The sequence below is a fragment of the Vespa velutina genome, chromosome 1 (assembly GCF_912470025.1).
Source record: "Vespa velutina chromosome 1, iVesVel2.1, whole genome shotgun sequence".
NCBI classification, from domain to species: Eukaryota; Metazoa; Arthropoda; class Insecta; order Hymenoptera; family Vespidae; genus Vespa; species Vespa velutina.
This window is the reverse complement of record NC_062188.1, coordinates 1744898-1772165: the sequence shown is the minus strand read 5'-3', so window position 1 is coordinate 1772165 and position 27268 is coordinate 1744898. Positions and strand designations below refer to the sequence as shown.

At 31.4% G+C, this 27268-nt stretch overlaps 9 protein-coding genes across 17 annotated transcripts in view; 5 read left to right on the top strand and 4 right to left on the bottom strand.

Moving 5' to 3' along the window:
* Positions 1-2928: 2928 nt before the first annotated feature.
* On the bottom strand, positions 2929-5446 carry LOC124949854. Of its 3 annotated transcripts, XM_047495603.1 has the most exons (5): positions 5317-5443; positions 4833-4940; positions 4567-4712; positions 3328-3599; positions 2929-3246 (listed from the first exon to the last, which is right to left on the bottom strand). In XM_047495603.1, exons 1-5 carry the CDS (start codon positions 5349-5351, stop codon positions 3031-3033), a joined length of 777 nt encoding a protein of 258 aa, XP_047351559.1. In that variant the 5' UTR covers positions 5352-5443; the 3' UTR covers positions 2929-3030. The 3 variants fall into 3 exon arrangements, with proteins under 3 accessions (XP_047351559.1, XP_047351569.1, XP_047351580.1); XM_047495613.1 differs by lacking the exon at positions 4833-4940 and having other exon boundaries at positions 4567-4806; positions 5317-5446; XM_047495624.1 differs by lacking the exon at positions 4833-4940 and having other exon boundaries at positions 5317-5439.
* A 2447-nt stretch (positions 5447-7893) lies between these two features.
* Positions 7894-8972, top strand: LOC124950085. Of its 2 annotated transcripts, none has more exons than XM_047496267.1 (2): positions 7894-8338; positions 8460-8972. In XM_047496267.1, the coding sequence occupies exons 1-2, from the start codon at positions 8087-8089 to the stop codon at positions 8535-8537; spliced, it is 330 nt and encodes a 109-aa protein (XP_047352223.1). In that variant the 5' UTR covers positions 7894-8086; the 3' UTR covers positions 8538-8972. The 2 variants fall into 2 exon arrangements, with proteins under 2 accessions (XP_047352223.1, XP_047352234.1); XM_047496278.1 differs by having other exon boundaries at positions 7895-8338; positions 8487-8972.
* Positions 8973-9337: 365 nt separating this feature from the next.
* On the top strand, positions 9338-9829 carry LOC124956646 (histone H1.1-like). The gene is made up of 2 exons (XM_047512751.1): positions 9338-9390; positions 9469-9829. Exons 1-2 carry the CDS (start codon positions 9338-9340, stop codon positions 9827-9829), a joined length of 414 nt encoding a protein of 137 aa, XP_047368707.1.
* A 1214-nt stretch (positions 9830-11043) lies between these two features.
* LOC124950081 (histone H4) lies at positions 11044-11746 on the top strand. Its single transcript, XM_047496253.1, has one exon. It carries the CDS (start codon positions 11167-11169, stop codon positions 11476-11478), a length of 312 nt encoding a protein of 103 aa, XP_047352209.1. The 5' UTR covers positions 11044-11166; the 3' UTR covers positions 11479-11746.
* A 1610-nt stretch (positions 11747-13356) lies between these two features.
* On the bottom strand, positions 13357-14023 carry LOC124951067 (histone H2B-like). The gene has a single exon (XM_047498848.1). The coding sequence runs from the start codon at positions 13936-13938 to the stop codon at positions 13567-13569; it is 372 nt and encodes a 123-aa protein (XP_047354804.1). The 5' UTR covers positions 13939-14023; the 3' UTR covers positions 13357-13566.
* Positions 14024-14151: 128 nt separating this feature from the next.
* On the top strand, positions 14152-14683 carry LOC124951064 (histone H2A). The gene has a single exon (XM_047498834.1). The coding sequence runs from the start codon at positions 14232-14234 to the stop codon at positions 14604-14606; it is 375 nt and encodes a 124-aa protein (XP_047354790.1). The 5' UTR covers positions 14152-14231; the 3' UTR covers positions 14607-14683.
* A 41-nt stretch (positions 14684-14724) lies between these two features.
* LOC124950718 (intraflagellar transport protein 172 homolog) lies at positions 14725-21834 on the bottom strand. Its single transcript, XM_047497878.1, has 8 exons — positions 20719-21834; positions 20483-20626; positions 20282-20394; positions 20007-20192; positions 17135-19925; positions 16622-17065; positions 16193-16516; positions 14725-16113 (listed from the first exon to the last, which is right to left on the bottom strand). Exons 1-8 carry the CDS (start codon positions 20755-20757, stop codon positions 14944-14946), a joined length of 5211 nt encoding a protein of 1736 aa, XP_047353834.1. The 5' UTR covers positions 20758-21834; the 3' UTR covers positions 14725-14943.
* Positions 21835-21968: 134 nt separating this feature from the next.
* LOC124950959 (upstream stimulatory factor 1-like) lies at positions 21969-25024 on the top strand. Of its 2 annotated transcripts, none has more exons than XM_047498585.1 (4): positions 21969-22266; positions 22608-22984; positions 23085-23234; positions 23310-25024. In XM_047498585.1, the coding sequence occupies exons 2-4, from the start codon at positions 22640-22642 to the stop codon at positions 23514-23516; spliced, it is 702 nt and encodes a 233-aa protein (XP_047354541.1). In that variant the 5' UTR covers positions 21969-22266; positions 22608-22639; the 3' UTR covers positions 23517-25024. The 2 variants fall into 2 exon arrangements, with proteins under 2 accessions (XP_047354541.1, XP_047354531.1); XM_047498575.1 differs by having other exon boundaries at positions 22603-22984.
* Positions 23003-27268, bottom strand: part of LOC124950690 — a 162854-nt gene continuing 158588 nt past the window's right edge. For all 5 annotated transcript variants that reach the window (XM_047497807.1, XM_047497817.1, XM_047497788.1 and 2 more), the window contains 2 exons: positions 27045-27268; positions 23003-26955 (listed from right to left, as the gene is read on the bottom strand). The exon at positions 27045-27268 is cut by the window's right edge and continues 19 nt beyond it. In XM_047497807.1, coding sequence (XP_047353763.1) covers positions 26816-26955; positions 27045-27268 — 364 coding nt within the window. In that variant the 3' untranslated portion in view covers positions 23003-26815. The remainder of the gene's footprint in view (positions 26956-27044) is intronic.

The following is a 27268-nucleotide window of genomic DNA, read 5'->3' as shown; positions in this document are numbered from 1 at the left end:
TTCTAAGATTTATGGTGGGAGATAGATTAGGATCTACGTTAGAAAAGCGGTCTCGAGTTAAAAGTCCTCTTTTATATTTTTTTTTCTTTCCGCATTTAACGTCAAGCATTTTATTATAATTGTAATACTTTTAGTAGATAATGGCATGTTTTCATTCTACAAATTGTTAGTCTTCTATACTTTCCCTTCGTACTTCTCTCTACTGATTTATCTTAATTAAACGAAAAGAAAAGAAAATAAAATATATAATCAAAAAAGAAAAACCTTCTTTTATTCTGTATTTAAATAAATTAACGATATTTATTGTCGAAGACCATCCAATCATTGTTAAGATGAATGAACGTTAGAGATTTGAATTCACCAATAATAGAATGACAAGAAATCCAAGAAACAACAAAAAAATATTTCCGAGAAATATATATATATTAATATACATATACGTGTATATATATATATATATATATATATATATATATATATATATATATATATATATACATAAACTAAAAACCTTCACAAAGACTTATTTCAATTGTTTCTTAAATTCTTTGGAATACGATCTGTCTATAAAATATCCGACCTACGGATAAATCTTTCTATATTGATTATTTAAACTATTGTAAGAAGCAAGTATTAAATATTTAATTTAGAAAATCTTCTTCATGAGTGTTCTTGCTAAATAACACGGCCGTGTTGATCATTAACGAGGAACAGTTCGCAGTTGAGTGAGTATTGTAAACCATCAGATTGTTTAATTTCTTAAATTTTCTACTATGTTAAAACACGTAGAGCAACGTGTTTGTATACAATTTTGTCAAAAACTTGGTCATACGTGTGCGGAAACAGTCCAAATGCTTCGTAAGGTATATGGGATTGAGACTGTTCATGACAAAGAAATAGAAGAATGGTTTAAAAGATTTCAAGATGGGCAAAATTTGTTTGAAAGTGATACTAGTGTTGATAAATTATTGATACTTCCAGAAAATATTGAACGCGTTCGAATTGCGATAAAACAAAATCGTTGTATAACAATCCAACAATTAATGGACGATCTCGAAATTTCAAGAAACATTATTATCGAAATTTTAATATATAATCTGAAAATGATTCGAGTGTTTAAAAGATTCGTACCGCGGATACTCTCGCAATATATAAAGGACATTAGAATGGAAACCGCCGAGGATAATTTGGAAACGATAAGAAAAAATCCTGAATTATTGAAAAAGATAATAACTGGGAATGAAACATGGATCTGTGGTCACGAATATATTTCCAGTACAGAGTTTCCATCTTCTCATTGGATGCCGCTTCAACCGAAAAAACCACGTTTAAATTCAAATATAAAACTATTACTCATAGTTTTTTTCGACTACGAAGGAATTGTTCATTATGAATTTGCTCCGCCATATCAAATAATTGATAAGGAATATTACCAAAAGGTCCTCGACAGATTATATACTGCTGTTAGATTAAAACGTTCCCGATTGTGGAGTATTGGTAATTGGGTGATACATCACGACGTAACTGTCCGTACTTGCAATCTTATAAGGGAATTTTTAACGAAACACGCAATAATTGAATTACAACAACCTCCTTACAGTCCGGATATATCTCCGTGCGATTACTGGCTATTTCCCAGATTAAACAAGGCCTTGAAGGGAAGCCAATTTAATAACGTTAAGGAATTAGAAGAGGATGTGACGAAACAGCTAATGCTCATTCCAAAAGTTGAGTTCGAGAAGAATTTAAAAAATTGGGAAGAACGATGGGAAAAGGTAGTGGATATGAAAGGGAATTATTTTCAAAATGATTGCAACTCTATCGACGATGAAGACTAGGACGACAATTAATTCTTTAATTTTCTATAGAATAATAAGGTTTCAGAATAAACTTAGTAGTTTTTATCTTATATTTAATCAAACAAATATGATTGGCCGGGAAAAGGGAAGAAATAAAGATTGCTAAAGATAGATACTCAGGAAGATATGTACGTACTTCGTAATAATATTCAAGGAATTACCAAACCTGCGAATCGTCATTTGGCTTTTAACGTGGTATTATCAAAAGTATCTTTGGATTGATTTATGAAGAAACTCAAGACAACTTTAAATGTCTTCCTGGAAAATGCCGTAATGTAGTAATTTATGATGAACGAACATACTAAACGAAGAACATAATCATGGTTATAGACGTCATATATACATTGAAACGGCAAGGATGTACTATTTATGGTTTTGATAGTTAAACTGCCAGAAATATTCGAAAAAAAAAAATTATACGATTTTAATTATATCTAGTTGCTAAACATTTTATTGATTTTTAGTTATAACTATAACGGCTCTTTTCAGGGCCACAAAATCTTTTCAACGATATGGAACATTTTATATTTTTATTTATTGAATCATTTAAAAGAGGTAGAATATATATATATATATATATATATACCTGACAAAGAAAATTGTTACTATTTACTATTTATTCAGCATTTAAATACTTACGCGATGTATAAATGAAATACAAATAAAAGATGAATCCAAATCCAAAAAGTAAACTCTAATCCGTAGAAATCATAGAGATAATAAAACTATCATTCATTTTTATTTTATTATTTATTATATTACATACATTTTCTTATTTATATGGCAGCTTTCCTAATGTACCTCTTATCCTTTGTAATTTTGAAATATTATTATTCGAAATACATTTCTTGGAAATATGATTTTTAATGATTTAGGAAATTAGGATATAATAATAAAGGTCAATACCTGTTCGAAACCTTTTCCTAGATCCTGAAGATAAGTGTAATGTTACCAAAGTTTAACTGTAAAAGGGGATGATCGAGATTTTAAACGATGTCCGTCGAAACGGACGTCATTTTATACGAACATAAGTGTACACGATATACAAGCGTTGCTTCTTTTGCAAGTATAATATCAATTGGCAAAGGAAGTAGAGAATATACATTGACGAGTATAACATAGTAACATTTATGTACATAAGGTGGATAAATATACGATCCTATATGAAATATCAATTTTTGAGATTTTGCAAATATTGCATTATTTTCAAGCGAAAGATAAATTTTTGATCCGCAGTTAAAGTTTTTACCGACGAAAGTAATGAATAAAAAAATGCCAAATCTTCGTCCTCTTCCACTGGACTCTTTCTCGTCATGTTAGCATACATGAAGTCCATCAATGACCGTTCAATATCAAATCGCTTTCTTTTAGTTGGTATTACCGAGGTCTAAAAGATTCACACAACAATTATAAAAAAAAATCGAACAAAATAATACGACGCTCTGATTATCTTGATTGATTCACTTACTGTAGAAATGGATGTTCCATGTATGTTTAATTCAGTATCCTCTTCTGCATCACTAATTTCTTTATATTGGATCACTTTCTGAATATTATCTTTTGAATTATCATCCGTATGTTGCAATTCTTTATTTTTCTTTAAAAATGATAATTGGTTCCCGTAAATATATGGTTTCATTTTTTTTATACCCGAACAAGATTTACAAATCTCGGTTTGTTTTTTTAAACTACGGATATAATTGTCCCGGATGGATCTCCATTTCGATATTATATCTTGTACTAAGACAAAATAAAAATTTATATTTTAAAAACTACAATTATAAACACGGTTACTATAATTTTATTAATTTATTAATATAATTAGAAAATCAACAGTGTTAAACTATATACATATATATATATATATATATACATATATATATATATTATTCTAGATATCTCTGTCACTGAATACAGTTTCAAAGATTTGAACTATAATTTTAGAATTGTTAGAACGACTGCCAGTAAGATAATTTTAATAGTATGCAGAACTATTTGGAATGTAATAAAAAGCGGATAAAAATACATGGATCAAGATAAGAGAAGAATTTCAAATTCGTGCAAAATTTCTTAATTGGTCTAAGAATAATTGACGGAAAACATATTTGTACGATTAAGGATTTGAACGAATATTCGAACTTTATCGAACTTTATATAAGAATATTTTTTTTTCTTCTTCTTCTTTCTTTCTTTTTTCTAATTGGATTGCTAGTTCTAGCAGATACAAATTTTAAGTTTATTTATATACATGAGATATGAATCGGGAAGGATTTAAATTTTATGATATTGCGAAATTTTTCTCTTTAGAAAAACATGAAATGTTAACACTCTCGTGGCATCCCAATTCCTCCTACACGATTGCCAAAAACTAACATTGCTATAATTTACGTATTTTTTAACGACGCTTACATTTGAATTACATAGGAATTTACTTAAATTCTTATTTCGGCTTATTCATTTATTAATAAATAAAAGGATTTTTAATTACCGATTATCAAACTCTACATTTGAATGTGTATTTGATGTTCGATTAAATAAAATTTATATAGGAGGGTAAATCGATAAACGTTGTAGATATATCGAGAATATAACTTTCGATCGCGCTTAAAATCGCTTAACATAGTTTAGTTCGTAAATGATAAAAAAAAATTATTCTAATAATTCAATAAAATTATTCTACTTATTTCGCTAAAAATAATATACTTACAAATTAATTTTTTTTGCGTTGGGCATTCTGTTTTATAATTTCTCGATAAAGTAGAACATATTTCATCCCACGCTGCATTTTTTTTGTTCTTATCCTTATAATACTCATTGGAGGTATCCCATATTACAGCTCTTTTTTCTACTTCGCTAATTAATAACCCGGTGTCAACGTTATTTGCCATTTTTTTTTCTTTTTTTTTTTTTTTTTTTTTTTTTTTTTTTTTTTGTTACTAATAACAAGCTAAAAGGTATAAAAATGATGAATACCCAGCACGATTGCCACGCAACGGACGACTGACTGTACGTTCGCGCGAATCCGCTGTATTCACGAGTATACAATACAGAACGTGCGTCGCGACGTGTCCAACGTTCGTTCTAGGACAAATATACGGCTATAGATACACGTAATATTAAAACGATATTTATTGTAAAAAAAAGAAATATATATATATATTATCGTATATAATAAAGAATTCAAGTACTATGAACGTGAATTATTGTCAACGTCCGTTTATTTTCCATCGGACGTAAATTGGTATTACACGAACGTTGAAAGAACGTCCATTTTGACGACGGACGTCGTTTTCTACGAACGTATGTACGTACGTACGTACGTTTACGTACAACACTTGTAGAATAAATATATTGATGTAAAACTATCGGACGTTTTATTGTACGTACACAGTGACGGACGTACTTTTTATAATAGAATGTTGATTTTATTATACGATAATATACTCTTACAATTTACCTCGTTTTAATGCTCGTTTGTTTACGATCTAACATAAGGGCCGATGCAAATGAACGCAATCCCAAACGCAACGTTGCCGTAGCGTGTACGGTGCGTTGTCGCTAACGAATACAGTCCAGACAGACGTGCGTTGCGTTAACGTACCGCTTTTTTATACAATTATTAGCGTCATCTAGGGAAATGAATATGAATCTTTCAAATATTTGGATCTTCTCTTCGTACTTTTTCATCAAAATTATTCGTAAAATTTTTCGACCGTCATTCAGCTTGTTCCTTTTTTTTTGTTTTTTTTTTTTTTGTTTTTTTTTTTTTATCACAATTATCCTAGACACGTAACGTCCAAAGTTTCGCGATATTTTCTAATTTCATCGATTAAAAATTCAATCAAGTCTCAATCTTAATCACCATTGATCATGATGTTTCGCGGTGAAGTATTAGAAAAATATATTCAACCAAAATGTTGTCATGTGTTCAGTGTATCATGGTAACGCAGACATCTCCGTTGACGGAGCGTCGCTTGCAATGCATTAACGGCATCGTTTGCAATGCTCCTGTGCATTGTTACATACAAAATATTTATGTGTTTTAATGCGTTTCCCGTGCAAACGAAACGCATACATCATGAGTCATTTGTTCTAAAAAATAGAAAATATTAAAAAAAAAAATTCATAAATACATTTGTTTATGTTATTCGCTTTTGTAGCTTGCTTATCACGGATATCGATATGTGAGGAATAAGAGAAGGAAAATGAAATAAACGCTTGAGTTTTATTATATAAAGTATTATGCATATTCATTCGTACGTGTAATTTATTAAAGTATAAATATATTTCTATACGATATACATTTATAATGTATATGTTATTTTTATGTAATATTGATAAATATATTAATACTTTTTATCTATGCTATTTTGTACTTTTTTTGCTATTCAATTATTTCCTTATTTACTTCAGTTTTATTTAAGGAAATTCGTAATTTCTTTGAAAATTGTCGATAGTATTACTGTCACTTTTTTATTTTTTTAATGAATTTGACCTAAGAATAAATCCTGAATATTATGAACAGTAATTTACAATGAATTTTCCTTCGCTATTGTATGTATAATTGATAGTAATATTTTTAAGTTTTTTTTTTTTACAATTATAGAATCCTTCATCAACTGTAATATCATTGATTGTTTTAATTTGGATCATAAGCTCTCATTGCAATGTCTTTCACAGTTTCTCGTTTAATCAGCATTATGAGAAAAATCGATTGACTCCGTTATTCCTCTTTAATTGAAAAATTGAAAATCAAACCATCTTCTTTTAACATGTAACAAAATTAATGATAATGCATTAAAGTTACAATATCCTTCTTACCTACATATATAAGATATGTCATCACTATGAACAATTAAGTCTCAACCCAGGAAGTTCTTGATTAATGTTGCAGAGATATCTTCTTTTCGAAATAGGTCAAAGTTCATGCACGACTTAAGATTTTCATAGTCCTCTGTTTTTTCTTCTGCCTTCTCTATCTGTCTAATGAGAATAAACCCTTTGGATTATAACAGGATATATTATAATTTCTACAAAATTGCCAATTAAAATATCTATTAAACTAAGTATATATATACAAAATATACATTATATATATAAACATATAATCATATATGGTATATAAATTTGATAGGACATTATTTCATGGTAACTTAGTAACACAATACAGCAAGATAGAAATAGAATCATAAAAATGATTTTTTATGGCTTGCCTCCACGTATTTCCAATCGCAAGTTATATAAAAGAATTGACATTCTCTTGGATTTACGATTTCGATCATCGAATTACGTATAAGCTCATTGAACTCGTTGTCTTTAATACAACAAACAAAATTGTGTATTAACGTATATAATAAGTTTTTATTAATAAACAATATTGATTTTCGTTTAACGATATAATCAATCAAAATTATAACTATTACGAACAATTGTCAAACGAAACTGAATAATCAAATGTTATTCAGCAATTAATATGAAAATATTATTATCTGTAGTATACTAGTAGTTGTTAAAGTTAGGTTAGATTAGAAATGCGACAACGAATCATAAGATGTAACTTGGGTCACGTGACATAAATATAAAAAGGATAATGCCAGTATTCCCAAGAGGCGGCAATGCCGTTGGCGGGAACGAACGATCATTTATCTACCTAACCTTCCTTAAAAATGAAATTTTTATAGCTAAGATAAATCAACGAAAAGATGAAACGAGCCATGATGTAAGGAAAATAAAACGAAAAAAAAGAAACGACGAGAGAGAGAGAGAGAGAGAGAGATTGAGATAAAGCGTTTTAGTTTTCCTTTTCTTTTTCTTTCTACGTTAGAAAGAGATAGAGTACAACATTTTATAATACTTGTTTTCTTACACTCTGTAAATATCAAATATTGGATTGAAATGTATTATTTTATATCACAAATTAGAATATATAGGCATCTTATAATTACGAATATGCCTTCCTATTAGTCGCCATACATATTTGAGAATTCATGTTATTGATGTTGCGACGCTTACCGAAAATGGCGAAAGATGTCGCGATAAGCTGAAGGTATGACTTCAAGCTAGCTATATTAGTAAACGTGTAGGTTTATCTATTGTCCGTTTATGGCATTAATTTCAGTCGTTTTACAACTCTTTCAAAATATGTTTCGATATTGAAAAAGTCTCTTTTAAAATTTTTTTCTACGCTGTTCAATACGAATAGCCAAAAGAAGTATTTGCGGCATGTTATGCTTCATTGCTTTAAGAAAGGTAATAGTGTAAAGGACACCGCAGATGAAATTTGCACCGTTTATGGGAATGATACTATGACTATTAGAATTGTCTGCAATTACTTTAAGAAATTTAGAGCTGGAAATTTTGATTTGAAAAAGATGAAGACCGCAGCTGCCGCTCAGGAACGACGGATACGGACCTCATCAAGAATATGCTCGCTGAAAATCCGCGAGATAGTGGATGCCACTAACATTCCCAAGACAACGGTACATAATCATTTAATCAATATTCTGGGATATGTGAATTGGTATAAAATTTGAAATTTCATGTCAATTAACAAAGACCGATCTTATGAACCACATCTCTATGTGCGATTTGCTTCTTCAGCAATATGAAAAAAATCCTTTTTTAAAGATGCTCGTCACTGGAGACGAGATTTGGATTTTATATCAAAATGTGCATTGAAAATGCACATTGGTCTAAGGAAAATCGACCTTCAACCATAATGAAGCCAGGATTTCATCCAAAAAAAGTTCTTTTATGGATTTGCTGGAACTGGAAAGGTGTAGTATATTAGATAGTTTCTTTCACAAGGTGAAACGATCGTTTCTGTAAAATATTGCAATCAACTCGATAAATTGAAAGCCGCCATAGCCGAAAAATGGCCACAATTGGTGAACCGACGAGGAAAGCGAAATAAAAACGCACCTCGATGAATATTTTGCAAGTAAGTCTCGACAATTTTGAAAAAAGGTAATAATTAGGTTTCCTGAGAGATGGAAGAAGGTAACAGAGCAGAACAATTCATATATAACAGAGTAAATCAACCTTAAATAACAAATATTGTCTATTGATTTCGTAAAAAAAAAAAAAAAAAAAAAAAAAACTTATGGGACACCCTAATATATATACATACACACAACGTATAAAAAGAAATTATATTATTCTGTTATACCAGTTCGACAAGCGTATCGATTTTCTTTCGTCATTTCGCTTATTCTAATATAAAAAAGGAAACATCGCAATGGAGGATTCAGCAGACAAAACTAAATGGATTGTCAATTGAAAATACAAACTGAAATGATTAGATTAAAGACAAAGAAAGCGGCACAATAAAAAGTGAAACCTTCAAAATCAAAATCAATTCATCCTCCAACTTTTGAAATGGTAATTGTCGCCATTAAAAGAGTTGAAAGATCATAAAGATTTAAGCAATTAGAAAGTATGTTGTAGCAAGTTATATTAGTTAATGGTAAGAAGATATAATGCCGTTTATAAAGAAATATTTGAAGAATGCTGTATCTAATGGTACGCTAGTGTAAACCAGAGATAAGGGAGATTTAGGATCGTTTAAAAGCTTTTACCCGTAGTAAAAAGTGGTAATGTAAAAGCAAAGGAAAAACGCATTACCAAAGGAAAAGAAGACTATTACCGACGAATCTATTGAAAAGAAGATAAGTGACAGCTCACAATACATCAATAAGTTCACAATACATGAAAAAAAACCTGTCGATAAAAACAAGTCTTCTAAAGTTGTTACTAAAAACAAATCTAAAGCTGTTACCACTGTTGCTACTGCTATTGCTGTTGTCGCTAAAAAAGAAAAAGATTTCGGAAAAAACAGCATAACTGAGAGAACTCTATCAAAAACTAAGAAGACCATGAAGGCATCATCAGCTAGCAAAACTAAAACTTATCCTAAATCGAAGAAAGCAACAACTAAAATCGTTCCTAAAAATCCAAAGGTGTCGAATTGATAAAGAAATATATTTTATGAGGTATATAATATCTCATAAAAAAAAAAAAAAAAAAAAAAAACATGAAGAGAAATTTACAAATGGCCCTTTTCAGGGCCATCAATTTTTCTTATCAAAGAAACAATATCGATTTACATGTCTTTCCTCCTTCCTTCCTTCCTCATCGTATTTTCAATTTTCATTCATTTAATTTATATCGATTTATTATAATAATAATAATAATAATAATTAAAAAAAAAAAAAAATAAATAAATAAAAATAAGAAATATAATATTTTAATAATACTACTGATGATTACACTTTATACCTAAGACAATTTTACTTTTTTCTAATTTTTCTTTCGATACAGAAGAAAAATTTCTTTTAATTTCTATTAAAATTTAATACGTTTAGCTTGTATACATTCCAGACAAGATAATCATGTAAATGTATCAGCTTAAAGAGAGTTCTTATTCAAACAAAATAGAATTGTGTGGAAACGATTAACAGGAGGAAAAAACAAAAACAAGAGCGAACTTTATACGATCATATTATTCGAATACAATGAATCTTTAATGTTATTTGAAACATCGCGAGCTCGAGCATGAGTTTCTTCTTTTCAAAATAAGGAGACTGTAATAATTGGCCTTTTTTTATTCCCATATACCATTGGAAATTTTTTTTTTTTTGGAAATTTACAATATTGTGATGTGAATTAGATCGTCATTTTATTGTTTACGTATTAACGTAACGTATCTATATTAATAAACAATACCTTTACTCTCGAGACAATAAATCCATCGTACAATACAGAGGAGGATTATTAATTAATAGATAAATAATATCGACCGTATATAGATACGCTGTTCATTGTCGTCCATCCGATCGATCAATCCGGCAATGGTCGTATAATTTTAACATCCAATTTAATATATACGATGTTCGAAAAACATAAATAATGAATTTATATTTACGAATTTATATTATACCAATATATAGTAGAAATTTGTATGCTTTTTTCATTAGCACGTTAAATGAGTTCACCTGGATGTTAAAAAAAAAAAAAAAAAAAAAAAAAGAAAGAAAGAAAAAGAAAAAGAAAAAAAAATCAAACAACGGTAGTTTTACTATCGCCCGATTTAATATGAAAGTACGTTGAACGTTACGCTGATTGGTCGTAAGAGTTGTGGTGGGGGATGCGTAAGAATCTACGTTATAAAAGCGGCCTCGATGCATCGGAGACCTCACAACTGTTGTTGCAGCCAATTCGAGTGGTTCAGTTCTCGGGATATCGTTCCGTGAAAAACTCCTAGTAACTTTTCTTCTTTTTAATCTTTCTTTTTTAATCGACCAAAAAAATGACTGGTCGCGGTAAGGGAGGAAAAGGATTGGGAAAGGGAGGTGCCAAGCGGCACAGGAAGGTTCTTCGTGATAATATTCAAGGAATTACTAAACCCGCAATTCGTCGTTTGGCTCGTCGTGGTGGTGTCAAACGTATATCCGGATTGATTTACGAAGAGACTCGTGGCGTTTTGAAAGTCTTCCTTGAAAACGTTATCCGCGATGCAGTAACTTATACTGAACATGCTAAAAGAAAGACTGTCACGGCTATGGACGTCGTTTATGCATTGAAACGACAAGGACGTACACTTTATGGTTTTGGTGGTTAAATTTTTCAACCGTTCAAAAAAGAAAAAAAGAGCAATTTGACTTACATTCGATCGCTAAAAAAGCACATTCTATTGAACGATTTTGGTTACGTCATCTTGAAGATAAATACAAACGGCCCTTTTTAGGGCCCTTTCCAAATAATGCAATTCCCCTTTCCAAAGTTCCCTTCCCAAAAATAACAAATACAACGGCCCTTCTCAGGGCCACCAAATTTCTTTCAACGATATGGAACTAATATATTCAAATGGTTATTTGTTTTTATGAAGATAGGATATGTTTTAAAAGAAAACTTTTCTCCCCTTTCCTTTATCAAAAAATTTATATTAGCGTATTAACAATATAAATTCTTGCACGATGAAAATAAATTGAAAATAAATTATGAACGAAAAGAATTGTAACAATAAAATCCAAAATTATATATATATATATATATATATATATATATATATATATATAAAATTCTAATTTCTACGGATTCAAATTCCCGAATAGTAATACGATTCTTCGTTTTAGTTTTTTTTATTTACCATATAAGACCTGTTTACGTGTTCATTTTCCTATATATGTCCATCTTTGTCTCTGTTTTAATTCTCTTTATCCGTTTTAAAGTTTCGAAATATAATAAATTGGCTCGACGTACAATATATATATACATATATATATATATATATATATTTCCTGAAAATATATAGTAATTATTTTAACAACTAATACTATTTAAATAGAGGAAAATTCATATATTATAATAATATACGAATGTATGACGAATATGTATGACGAAAGTTTTGTAAACTACTTATAACACTGACGTAACATAAATATATATATATATATATATATATATATATATGTATCTAATATATGCTATATTAGACCTTAAGTCTTGACTAGATATCTTACAACGACGCAAAATCGTGCGACCAATGACGTCTGATGTGGTTGATGATCGCACAACAATGAAGAAGAAGAAGAAGAAGAAGAAGAAGGAACACTCTATGGCTCCGTATACGGAGGATTGATAATAATATTTATATTTGATTATTAAGATTAATAAAAATATCGTACAATGACAAGAATCATTGGGTTTCTTGTTCGGACTTATTGTCTCGAATACACATCGATAACTTACACATCCGATGGAATTATCGTCTATATGACGTAAAACGATAAAACGATGATCTATTTCGCATTACGTTATCTCTATTATAAATTTGCAAGTGTATAAAACATGAGAACAAAGAGTACGCTTAGTTTTTTCTTTGTGAGAAAGATGTATTGTTTGCATCACAGCTCTCTCTCTCTCTCTCTCTCTCTCATGTCACTGCGTTTGGTACAAATGATATTTATTAAAAGAGCTCGAATGAACGAATATAATATGTAGGATTAAATGTGATAATTATAGATAGAAATAGATCTCTATTCTATAATATTTATTCGTTTATTTATTTATTTATTTATTTTTTTTTTTTTAATTATAGACTTGAATTGGAAATATCGTGATCGAGAAATAACACATTACACAGCATTGAATCTAAATGGGGACGATCGTAAAAATATATACAGTTTTTATTTTTTATCACGTTGGTCATTCGTATACAATTTTGTGTCGTCCATACGATATAATCTCGAGTTAAAACGGACGATGAGGTCTAAATTCGTGGAATATTCGTCGAAGCTATTATTATTTTATAAGAGGAGCTTCGATATTATCTTTTGTTGCAGCAACGTATATATAAATACATATCTGATCTATAGATTTAGATAAAAATAAAGATATTTTCTTCTTTTTTCAAAATTCATAGATCAAATAAAATTCATATAAAAAAATATTTTATTTGGATATACATCCAATTTGGAATTATCTCATGCGTTTATAACGATATAACAAATTTATTTAATTTCTCATAGTTGTAATCATACATATATTTTCTATAAAGAACAATCAAGCTAATAATTCGTGTTAAACGCAAAAGAAATATTTTCTAGATGGACACCACGAGTAAAATTAATCATTTCGAGAAATCATCCAACGAAAATAAATTATTTGTGGCCCTAAAAAGGACCGTTTGTAGCATACGTATATCAATTCATTTTGAACTGGTATACTTAGTAACAGCTTTGGTGCCTTCGCTAACGGCATGTTTAGCGAGTTCACCTGGAAGTAAAAGTCGTACGGCAGTTTGTATCTCTCGGGAAGTTATAGTCGAGCGTTTATTATAATGAGCCAATCTCGAAGCTTCGGCAGCTATTCGTTCGAAAACGTCATTGACAAAACTATTCATAATACTCATAGCTTTACTTGAAATACCAGTATCAGGATGAACTTGTTTGAGTACTTTATAAATATAAATGGCGTAGCTTTCCTTCCTTTTCCTTTTTTTCTTTTTATCAGCTTTGCTGATATTCTTTTGAGCTTTTCCTGCTTTCTTCACGGCCTTGCCACTGGCTTTTGGCGGCATCTTGAAAATAATTTCTTTTTTCTTCCTTTTCGTTGTAGGACAAAGTCCTCTCGTGAGTAGTGTCGATTGGAATGATGCAAACCGCTTGCATGTTCGATTATATACTTCTACAGTGTACCAATCAGAGCGCAGTATTCGGTCAGTGACTCTTGGACGATTGCTATTGGTTCATTAAGAAAGTAGTAGGAACGGGTAAATACAGGGACAAAGGCGCGCTTAAGTGCATAGTGATCTGAACTCCTTTGTCGGTTGGTTCGTTCTGTTTTATTTTTTACGACAAAGCCAAAGAGAAAATGTCTGGACGCGGAAAAGGCGGTAAAGTGAAGGGAAAGGCAAAGTCTCGCTCAAACAGAGCCGGATTACAATTTCCAGTTGGCCGTATTCATCGGCTTTTAAGAAAAGGAAATTACGCTGAACGCGTTGGAGCCGGAGCACCGGTTTATTTGGCTGCTGTTATGGAGTATTTAGCCGCTGAAGTTTTGGAATTGGCTGGTAATGCTGCTCGTGACAATAAGAAGACTAGAATTATTCCAAGACACTTGCAGTTGGCAATCCGTAATGACGAGGAATTGAACAAATTGTTGTCTGGTGTTACCATCGCTCAAGGTGGTGTTTTGCCAAACATTCAAGCTGTATTATTACCGAAAAAGACTGAAAAGAAAGCTTAATTAATCAATCAATAATAACTAACTACTACTCTACTACACTACTACTATCACCATCATCATATACGGCCCTTTTCAGGGCCACCACATTTTTCAAATCGTTAAGGAATAATTTTTAATATCATCGATTAAATTTCATTTTATTTAGGTTATGTTCGATATGCTGAACAAAATTTTATATTACAATGCACGTATCAAATTATAACACATTTTGTAGAATCCATATTACACGAAGATATTTATTAGTATAACACATCTATAATAAAAAATATATTATTTTCTTTCCTTTTTTTTTATTTTTTTATTTTTCTTTTTTTTTCTTTTTTTTTTTTTTTTTTTTTCAAAACGTATAAGTTGGAACGGTACCGCACCAATCTTGTATAAATAATATAATATCGTTTAACGGAGAATCAGGCGATGTTTGTCGGGCAATGTTAACTAATTTAGTCCAATCGTCGCGATCAGTTACACGATTATTTTCTTCAAATCTAATTACTGGACCACGAATCGGATATCCTGTTAGCGTACATTCTTGTAATGGTATTGAATTGCTCATAGAACTTGTTAACGAACCGACATAAATTCCACGTTGATCGATCGGCAAGCCTTGTTCTACTTTTTGATCCATAGAAATTGCTAATACCCATTCTCTAGCTTCTTCTCGTTGCTCCTTCGTCATGCTAAGATTAGCCGGTAAAGGTACTTGCAATGGAAAATCTGTTACTCTAAGATCATCAACATCGAGAATATTGCTATCCCCTTCTTCTATGCATTCTTCGAGATCCAAAAAATGATTTAAAAATATAAATGCTTCGCTAGTTAAGCCATTGGATCGTGCATCCATACCGGCATCGTAGTAGCAACGATCTGGTAACAAAATGTCGGAATAACGTATAAGAGTAATCGAAGTTTTAGTTACTATTCCTGATAATCCTGTGAACGATCGACATCCGCATCTGACTGCGGAATAATGAGATGCCTCTAGAAATTTACGAAATTTCGCACCGCTCGCCGAGGATGATTCCAAATTTTTACATAATTCGAATAGGATGCTCCGTAATTGTGATAAATATTTGTACTCGTTATATGTCTCGTCGGAATTTAGAACGGTTTCGGATAATTGAAGATAAAGATTAAAATATTGTGGAATTGGTAATGCGCCATATTGCATATAAAGTCTAAGAGCATGTACTGGTGAATGTGACTTTAATAATTGGGCAGCACGTTGTGCGACATATTTGTGTAATAATTCTGGACTTTGCATACTGGCCGCTTCGAACACTTGATCCCATTGACCTTTTTGTGCGAGCATTTCTAAAGCAGCACCGGCATCAACTTCTACTAGTTTTTCTATTTCACCATCCCTTATCATGGCATCCTTGTACTTCCCTTCCAAATATGATTCCAACTCTGGAGCGAGTTCTCTTACGATACGTCGAGCTCTTTCCCATTCGTTTACAGCAGCTAAAGTGTTAATGGCATCTTTGATCCTATCAGCTTGTAAAAAGACCTATTTCGCAGAAGCATTGACTTTAAAAAATTTTTTTATGAATCTAGTTAGTAGTTTTAATATTAAGATAAAAATTTACCTGAGCAGATAGAGCATGTTCATCGGCATCAAATAAACGTGATCCTAAATTACCACCAATTTCTATAGCAATTTCTGGATCAGCTTGATGAAGAACAATTTCAGCTGCCCGGATTAAAGAAGCTCTCGATGCTTGAGGATCTAGGATAAGAATGTCTAAAGCAGCACGTACTTCGCCAACTTCTAACCACTTTTGAGCTTCTTCTAAAGCATTCAAGCCATCGATCCCTGCGCTTTTTTGTCCTAATTCTCGACGAAGTGCAGCTTCTTGACTCGGTAAATATTCTCGACATACTCTCAATGCTTCGGACCACATACCAGCTTTCTATATAATAATCAGAAATGTAATATACTAACATGATTTTTTAAGAGAGAAAGAGAGGGAGGGAGGGGGGGGGAGAGAGAGAGAGAGAGCACGAGATTTTATTACCTTATAATGATCTACTATTATCTCTGGTTTGTGTGCTCTTAAAAGAAGAGATTCTGCAAGACTGTAATCTTGTGCTTCAGCTGCTTCAGTAGCTCTTGCAACAAGAACTTGATTTAATGCTTCTGGAATATGAGACTGTGCAACATCCTCCGCAGCTTCCCAATCTCGAGTATGTATATACATTTGTACAGCTTCCATGGCTTTTCCAGCTTGAATAAATTCTTTTTCTGCCTCGGTAAATCTTCCTTCGTCTTCCAATGCCATGGCTTTTTTATAATGAACTTCTTTCTTTTGATCAGACGTACCATACTTTGCAATTTCTAAAGCCCAATCGAATATACCAGCTTCACATGCAATTTGAAGACAAGACTCAAAGTATGTTAAACGCATTAACAATCTGGCACCTAATTCTGGTACCAATGTACGTGACCACATTAAAGCAACCTATGGAATAGCGATGAATATTACATGAAAAATAAAAGAAATCTTTGAAATAAATCAATATGTTTTTACCTGGTGTGCAGCCTTTTCTCCGGAAGATTGTTTTGCAACACGTAAAGCATCTTCCCACATATTGGCTGATCTATAAGATGCCACAGCACCTCGCCAATCATTAGCTCCTAAAAAGTGTTCTTCAGCTTCTCGCGGTTTGCCTGCGGCATCCAACTCACGCGCCAAATGAGCATGAGTAGTTTGAAGTAACTCTGATCTATATTTTCCAACTAATCTTATCATGTCATTACGTTGACCAGCCTTCCTATACATCGCTATTGCTGAGTCATATTCTCCAATTGCTACATAAAGTGTTTCGGCATGTCGTAAATCACCAGTTTGTTCTAAGGTCTCTGCATGTTTTGCAAGAACCTCATTAGCTTCTTCAGCATTCATATATTCTATGGCTACCTCATGTGCACGATTCCAATTGCCAGATTGTATATGAGTATCAATTGCCCTTCGGGGATTCTGTGCTCGTAAAAATAACTTTTCGGCTAAATTTTTATCTCCTATTGATTCAAAATATTCTCCAAGCTTTTCACATTGCTTACGTATTTGTGGATCATCGTCTTCGACAACTTGCATTATTTGTAATGCTTTTCTCCATTGTCGGGCATCAATCGCTGCATTTAAAGCAAGAACAGTTTCACCTGCTTCGATAAAATGATTTATTGCGGCATCGTAATGACCATTTGCAGCTAAATGTTTTCCCCATTCCTTTTCTAAAATAACAACGGACGTTGGATCGATTTTACGAGCCAACTCTAATGCTCTTGCATATACACCAGCTTCGGCATAACATTTAATTGCGTCGGTAGCATCCGATGTCTTTTCTAAAATTTCTCCCGCTAATTCCATCAAATCAGTTGCCTTTAAAGCTCTTACTACTTCCTTCACGATCGTTGTATCCTCTAATAATTCATTATTAACCAATAATAATCTAGCTGCACGTCCTGGTCTACGAGATTCTAAATAAAGTTTCATTGCGCGTTGTGGATTATCTGTTTCTATTATAGCTGCTGCTTTGGCTGTTTGTCCATTATCGAGTAACCACTTTAAATGACGATTTTTTAGCTCCGTTAAACCAGACCAACCACGATTTTGTGCTAAATTTAATGCATCCTCCCAATTCCAATATTTTTGATACATATCCAAAGCTTTATCTAATTCATTTTGTTCTAGATAAATGACCTCTGCAGTTTTCAATTCTCCATTCAATATTGCCAGCATTGCCCAACAATCTGGACTTGTCAATGAATCATTACCTGTCTCCATTGCATATTTTTCTCCAACATTGACAATTTCTCTAAGAAATTTCGAACAAGCTACATCACCAAGAGCAGCATAACATCGTGCTGCAATTGATAATTGTCTAGCAGCCATAGCATTTCTTGCAACATTTTCCCACATAGCTTCAGCTTGTGGAGTATCACCTAATTCTTCTAAAAACAAGACTACCCTTCCAAAATCATTATCATGTAATGCCGTACCAAATTCAATCAGTCCTTCATCAAGTAAATAAGATACTCTGTTACCCATCTCTTCGACAATCACCGATGTTTGATCATTTTCTCTAACGATATCTACAGCGTCACCACGAACGTGTATAAGCGTTGCTGCTTCCGGAGCATCAACATTATACCATACTGCTAATGTTTGACCTGTTTGTGCTACAACAACGTCACTTCCAGGTACCCAAGATACAAAACCTACTCCTGTCAGCAATAAACTTCTACCTCCTTGATCATCACTTAACCATAATCTTCCTCTCTTATCTCGTGATAGAAGTCTGTGCCCTGTTTCGCTTAATTCCAACCAATCTACTCGTACATCATGCGTTATCATGCTTATAGTAACGCCCGTTATAAAATCGATTATACGTACTGTTCGTGGATCTAAAAGATATGCTAATCTTTTATTGTCTGCCATACCAGGGACGTGTCTTTCATTAATTCTTATGCTAACAACATGAGGATTTATCGCTTCAGTTCTAACAGATCCAAGTATTTCATTTTTACCATATTCAACAATTGTTAATTCGCCAGCGCAAAATATCAAACAAACTCCAGGATATTCGAAAAAGAATTTTTCATTATTGCTCCTATCTTCCCAAGGTATTTCGCTAATAAGATTTTGTTCAATATCAGTAATCAATAATGTTGTTGATGTACGTGCCACAATATTATTGTCCTTGCGGCCTAAGATCTTTACATCTTCTATCTCATTTCCCGTACGTGATCTAATTACAACTGGTTGACTAGCACCGTTTAATGGTCGAACAATAACTTGGCTAGGACCAACATAAGCTACCTCATGACTTCCCCTAACAAGAGTACGTCTTAATATTGTTTCAAATTGTTCTACAGCACCGCACAAACCACCAACAATTAATCTTGAACCATCCTTTCTCCACGCCAATGCTGTTATTGTATAGAAATTTGGCAATTCTTTTATCTTTGCTTCCTCCCAAATTCCTCGACGAGGAATCCAATCAAATATTCTTATTCTGTCCCATGAACCTATGGCAATACTTTGTCCACTGGGACTACAACATGCAACTGTCATTTCTTTTTCACCGTTCTCTCTACTATAATCAAAAGTTTTAACAAGTTTTCCATGTGATTCGTAAAAAGTTATCTTTTTATCACAACCTGCTGTCATAATATGAGCTTGAGACCAGGCTAAAGCATATGCTGGTACATTGTGAGTACAAACACGGCCTGAGGGTTCAACATTTCCATCATCTGCTACATAATATTTTATAATACTACCATCTGCATGACTTGATAAAAAGCCAGTTCCTCGAATACTTAAAAGTAAGATAAAAATAATTTAAATATTTAATATTACATTTTACTATAACATTTATACGTAATATCAAAAATGTTACTTTGTAGCCAATGCAATTGTCATGGCATCCGCCGTATACAGGGTTTGTATTTTGTGAGTTTTTATAAATGCAGCACGGACCTTGCCATCCACAAGACCAATTATAATGGGCCCTTCTGTAGGCCATGTTAAGCAAGTGACTGCTGAACTTTGTTTAAATTTATTGCATATAACTTTCTTTTCACCCCTACGAAACAAATTTTTTTTTACATATAAAACAAACGTTTAACGTTCAATCATCTTATAGAGATAATAATACGTAAAATATATAATTACCATTCTTCACCAATTTTATAGACATAAACCATACAGTCAGTTTGACCTACAGCTATTTTTATCGAATCTGGAGAAAATGCTATACCCTTAATGAGATAACTCTTTTTACCAAACTGCAATAATAAAGCATTAATTGTTAACAATTTTTTAAGCAGATATAAATACATAATTAATATATATTATTAATTAAAAATATAATGCCTTTGGTTCCACTGGCTTGGTAGAAAATCTATCCTTTTTAACACCATTATCATCAAACAAATAGATTGAACGATCAGTAGAAGCAACAGCAAGTTTTTGATTATTAGGTGACCAAACTATGCTAACAACTTTGTTTTCACATTCCTATAATTAACAAAAATATAAACGTGTATTAATATAAATAAATAGGTTTTCTTTCGTAAATAAAAATGATATACAAATATGAGATAACCTACGTGTGACGATACAATTGTTCCTAAATATTTAAGTAACATAACTTATTGTTACAAAGTAAATTTCACTTTGAAAAAATTGCGTTATTCGTATGTTACAAAAAGACGATACATTGAAGCCATCGAGAGTATATATACGGTTTCTTAGCAACATGTTTACACAAACAATCCTATTTACTTGGGATTATGTCATATATGTTGTACTATATATATATATATATATATACTGTCAATATTCCTTTCGCTTGAAGCGTGTGACAGTTCAGCGACATCTGTTAAAATAATACGAATTACAAGTGCAACAGAGAAACACTATTTCCATATGAAATATAAAATAATATTATTTTAAGTTTGTTCACTATTCTTGATTTTCTTTTTTTTACCCCTACGAAAATATTTAAACGATAGTACATTCATTTAAAAATGAAAAAAAAAAACGCGAAATCCGCATAAAACTTCAAACAACATTAAAATAAAATTCATAACTACTAAAGGACGAAGAATGATTATTTCAATGTATTATATAAATCATTTCAATTCTAATTCTGATTAAATACTAGAGCATTAATACTTTACATTGTCGATAATATTTCTAAATAGATAAGATATTGTTAAATTCAAAGATAATCTCTTTAAATTCGTACATTTATATATTAATTATTATATATGTTAATTATATTTATTATTCTTTATGATTTCTCTTATCGTGAAATAAATCTATATCGACGTTGTATCTAGCATGGATTAAAGCGAGACGTATGTTATCATCAAAGATATACATATGAAAAGTATAAAAGTTCATAGAATCTCTGCTAACACCATTTATTCTAACCTATACGAAAGCAATAGTTATGTACGCGCGAAAAAGGAAATAATCAACACTAGGTTATACATAGACGCATAATGAAGATGGCGTTACTCGTTTTTATTCGTAGTTCACATTTTGTCCATAGCTGTCGCTAAAGTCACACACGCTTCGAACAAAAGATAGTGAACAGTTAATTCAATTTCATCATGACTTTTTTTTTTTTTTTCTTAATATTGCGCGAAATTCAAATTATCTTCGAGCTTTATACAATGTTAAAATGATTTGATAAAATGTCTAATTTATTTACATATATAAGATTATCATTAAAAATGCAAAATATCGTAAATTTTTGAAAATACGTTCGAAAAAATGTTATCGATAATATCTTATTTACAAATTTTTTTTTTTCATAATTTTATAATGAAAAAATATAAAAGAATGATACAGAACATTATCTCATTTAAAATATATTTTTAATTTCATTCTTCGAGGATAAGTGAAATATAATTATTTAATATAATTTCGATGGAATTATTCTTTCCTTTCCGTTTAAAATGTATCGGGCAATCGGTTACTTCCGCATTACTGCGTCGCGTCACTCCTGAAAAGATGCTGCCAGTGTATAGATTTGATAAAAAGACTAGCCATGAATTGAATTGATTTATTAACAAAAGGATTTAAAGATTAATTTAGTCGCAGGCGGCGATGGAAATTATACATCATTTTGGTCGAATAGAAGAGAGGTAGGTTATGTCTCGCATATTAATTCTTTTCTCATTTATACGAGAATAAGATAGTTTTATTACTTTGATCATTCTGTTTGTTATGTTATTAATTCATTTTATTATTTTGATTATTCTGTTTGTTGTATTATTAATTTGTCAATTTTATATAATGCAATAGAATATTTATTTAATTTTTCTTTTGTCCAATTATTTTCTTTTTATAATTAAATGTAATAAATAATTAATAGATTGAAATGAATTGAATACGATGTTATACAATGAATCTACATGAATGTATACGTTTATTTGAATAGTTAATTCAAAGAAATCAATAACATTGATTTTATTTTGTAGTACAGACGAGGGAACAATCTGTGACGATAACATCGGGATGGTTTTGGAGGAAGCTGAAATAATAGATACTGATGGTAACATAGAAATTACATCAGAAGATGATAATGTTCAATATCAATTTTGTCAGATAAATAGAAACGAAAGTGCTGTGGCTTATCGTGTTGTACAAGTTAGTGATAATCATTTGGACAATAATGAATTATCCATAGCAACGCCTGTAAATAATACCGTACAAGTTTTGACTTCGCCAATAAATGGACAGTTTTATTTGTTGAGTAGTGATAATGAAGTGCTTACCTCAGATTCCGGAAGGAATGTAATACCTCGCGTTGCCAAAGTACAAATAGAAACATCTGAGAATCTTGTTCCAGGTATCAAAAAAGTAAGATAATGTTTATAATGTGTAATGTTATACTATTTTTCCATCCTATCATAGTGAACAAATCGTATTCATAGTTCTTTAAAAAAAAAATTTTCTTTAGAGAGACGAAAGAAGAAGAGTAACGCATAACGAAGTAGAAAAGCGTAGAAGAGACAAGATCAACAATTGGATCTTCAAATTGGGAAAGCTTTTACCAGATAATGAAAATGGCATTAGCGGAGGAGATATAAAAGCTACTTCTGAATTACAAGTAAAATATTATAGTATATTATACTTTCTATTTTTGTTATTACAGATCTTTTTTTAAAATATTTTTTGTTGATAGAGCAAGGGTGATATTCTTGCACGAGCATGCGAATACATAACGGAATTACGAGAGATTCGAGAGAAGTATGCTCAAAATTTAGAAGAGAATACGCAGTTATTAGAGGAAGCCAAAGCTCTCAGACAAGTTGCGACTCAATTGAGAAAAGATAATTACCAATTAAAATCACAATTGTCTAATAACACCAATTATATCCTAGGCACTTAATCATTAACTCTATCTTTATGATATTCGATATATTTTCTCTCTCTTTTTTTTTTTTTTTTTTTTTTTTTTTTTTAAATTTTAACCAATGTGTTCCATAACTTTTTTTTATACTACATCTACAGGACGTACGTAGCGCAATAAAACGTGACTGTAGTAATTACAAAATGTTTATTTACACGTATTTAACTCAACAATACTTGTATATGATAAACGATAAATCGCAATTATATAGTTATAAATTCAAACTGTACAGATATAGTATAAACAATAACTATATATAACGCGAATGATAGATTAAAAGTTGAAAATTTATTATTAAAATCATTAAATCAGATGTACAAATATACAAAACATTACGCCATAATCAATAAGTAACTTCGTTCAAATGTTACATATAATTAACTTGAAAGTTACTTTTTTTATTCTAAAATGCGTTGAAATTGTTAACTGGTAGGTCTACAGTATTTACAATTGTAAAATACATCTATTTATGTACATTCAACAGAGCAACATGTTCAGTATTATTTTCTTAATTCATTGCCATGATATATCTAAGTATGTTGATAATAACAAAATGAGCTTTATATCTTTTTCTCCTTAAATATGCACATACAGTTATCATTATCAAATTTAGGGGAAAATATATATATATGTATATGTATATGTATATGTATGTATATGTAATTTCTAGTATTATTATTGCTTCAAAGCACATTATTTTACTTTTTGTATGTAACTGTTTAGAAGTAGTCGGATTAACATCTTGTACTTTATTGGCTCTAAGCAATAATGGCAAGAGAGGCTTCCAATAATAGTACAAGAGAAGGAATGATATTTATAGTTGCGTGTCTCTAAATATTTTTTAGATTTTTAGAACGTTTCATCGATTATTTAAGATTATATTGAAAATAAATATTAATTGTCGAAATCAACGTTCGTCTGATAGTATTTCCTTTCTTATCTGTTTAAGCATAAATTCGATAATTTCTTTTGATGAATAATAAATAATTTAATATTATTTTCTCTAATCCCTTTATCGCTAGAAAGAGAGAAAGAGATAGAAAGAGAGAGAGAGAGAGAGAGAGAGAGAGAGAGAGAGAGAGAGAGAGAGAGAGAGAGAGAGAGAGAGACACGAGATATTTTTAAATAAGTCAATCATTTTTATAGCTTGTCCTTGTGCAATAGTATACACAAAGTAATCACATTGAAATCAAAAAATTCGTACTATAAAAATAACTCTGAGAAGAGCTAGGTCCAGCAATAAATGTATGTATCTTTCTAATCTAAGCGTCAACGTTACTAACAATTTCTATACAGCTTAATAGGAATCTTATTTTCCTGATCTACTGATTATATTGTCTTTGTCATATAGTAGATGCAATGCCAGAAACTGAGCGAAAACTTATATATTTAGTTTATCCTTCCTCCCTCCTCCTTTGTTCTAAATATTTTTTTTTTTTCTTTATAATCGTGCATTGAAATGAAAATGGTACCGAACAAAAGAAAAATACATGTACGAAGCCATAACGATAACATTTTTCTGTTTTTTTTTCCTCAGCATACAATCGTGATTTCTTTTTTTTTTTTTTGGTTTATCAAAGCAGGACATGTGTAGAAATTGATCGAACAAAGATGTTTCTTCAAACATATTGGCAGTGTTGAGAACTTTCGATCGGTGAGAGCAAATCTTTATTTTTTGTTTATTATTTCATAATTTTTCTTTTTTTGTTTTTTTTTTGTTTTTTCACTTTTCTTTTATTTCTCTTTTTTTCCATTTTTTTTTTTTCCCCCCTTTAAATTTCGAACTTTCGCGCGTCGAAGTTGAAGAAATTTCATTTACGTAGACGTTTGATCTCAAAATTCATTCTTTACCATTCGTATCGATTTTCTTCTATTACGAATCCTTGCGTTCTGTACAAGAGTAGAAAAAAACGTGCAGATTCCTTAGATGGTCTTCGTGTAACGACGAGGGCTTTGATATGCGTATTATATTTACATACCCAGTGATATATATATATATGTGTGTGTATTCTTTTTGTTTTTTTTTTTCTTTTGCCTTTATACTCAAATTTTCATCAAACAAAGTGTCACTTTGTTATGCCACGAAAACGTACATAAATTGTGGCATTGTTAAAATTAATTCAATCGTTGGAAAAATTATTATGAGTATTATCATAATTACAGAGTTCACGTGGAATAACAAAGTATTAAATTTAATGAGGAGGTAATAAAAGTTACGAAGGAGCCCATTTGAGATGTCATTTACGAAAGACCCTTTAATCATGTTCCGCAATAATTATTTTCTCCTATACAAGCGCGCGTATCATATTCATCAGTCTTTCGATCATTATTAAAAGGAAAAAAAAAAAAAAAAAAAAAAAAAGAAAGAAGAAAAAAAAAGAAAGATTGCTCAACGTTCATTCTAAATGCATTCGTATAAAGCCATTCCGCGTATTGAAGAAGATTAACATTGATCATTGTCATTATTACAGTTCGCAGATACAAGTGACTAGTACTTTCCCTTTAGTATTTCAAAAGCATACTATTTCATTTTTATACATTTACTAACTATCGCTAAATGATATTCTTATCCCTCTAGCTTATTACATTTCTCCTCCGACAATACTTCTTCCAAACGACCAACACGTCCAATTAGAAGAATCTTTCATATTTATCGGCTTTGGCTCGATCAAGAACTTTAATGTACAGTTAAGATATATGTATGTATATATATATATATATCGGACTTTTTTAAATTATTATTATTATTATTATTTTTTTTTTTTTTTAAAGCGAAGTGCGTTTCATCGGAGAGATCAAAGGAATAGTTTTTAGGGAGCGAAGTTAGCGCGGCGGTGCTTGTCGAAACACGTTCTTATTCAGCGAGGCAGTGAACGAAAGGATCGTTGACATAATAGATCTGCTGTCAGTTTTCTTTTTTTCTTTTTTCTTTTTTTGTTTTTTTCTCTTCGGAATCGTAGAATAATAGTTTGATGCAGAACAACAATCATGTAATTTCACTACATTTCAAGATGTTTATATACGAGCTAATCTTATTTTACATCGCAGCTGTACTTTGATTTTCTTCTCTTTTATACGTATGTATTATCTATATCATAGTACAGCAGGACGAACGATAAAAAAAAATTTGACGTACCTTCGTACCGTACATTCGATGAGCGCTGATAACGATGTCTTCATCAGATCGTTAGAATTCACGATTGTGGAAGTACGATCGAGCGCTTGTTCACGTTGAAGTGTCTTTACAAATCGATGTACGGAACGAAGGTGGGCCTGTCTCAGGACGGTTGAGGTCGTGCACTTTTCTTGCTGCTACCGAACGTAAACCAGGTACCGACTTTACGGCCCAATGAATTTGTTGTTCCTTGCGTTACCACGTTTGACACGTCGTACGTTGGCTCTCTCTTATACGATTTGCCTAAAAAAACAGTTAAAATTCAAGTTCCATCTCGTACCTTTCTCCTTCGCCGAGGGATCAAGATTTTACATATAAAACAGTTTGCATACTGCGAGGTTTTACGGGTGGCCTGTTACGCTGTCTGGTAGCCGCCAATCTGGCGAGTTGCCGAGCAGCAGCTGGAAATTCCAGTCCATCGTTCCTATCTTGAGCTACTAGTCGTCGTTCTTCGGCCATTGCTACCAACCAACGACGTTTCTCTTCGGCTGTACGACAACAGAACAACAACCATTTGTCTCGTACGCAGCTATAAACTTTCAGACAATGCCTGACC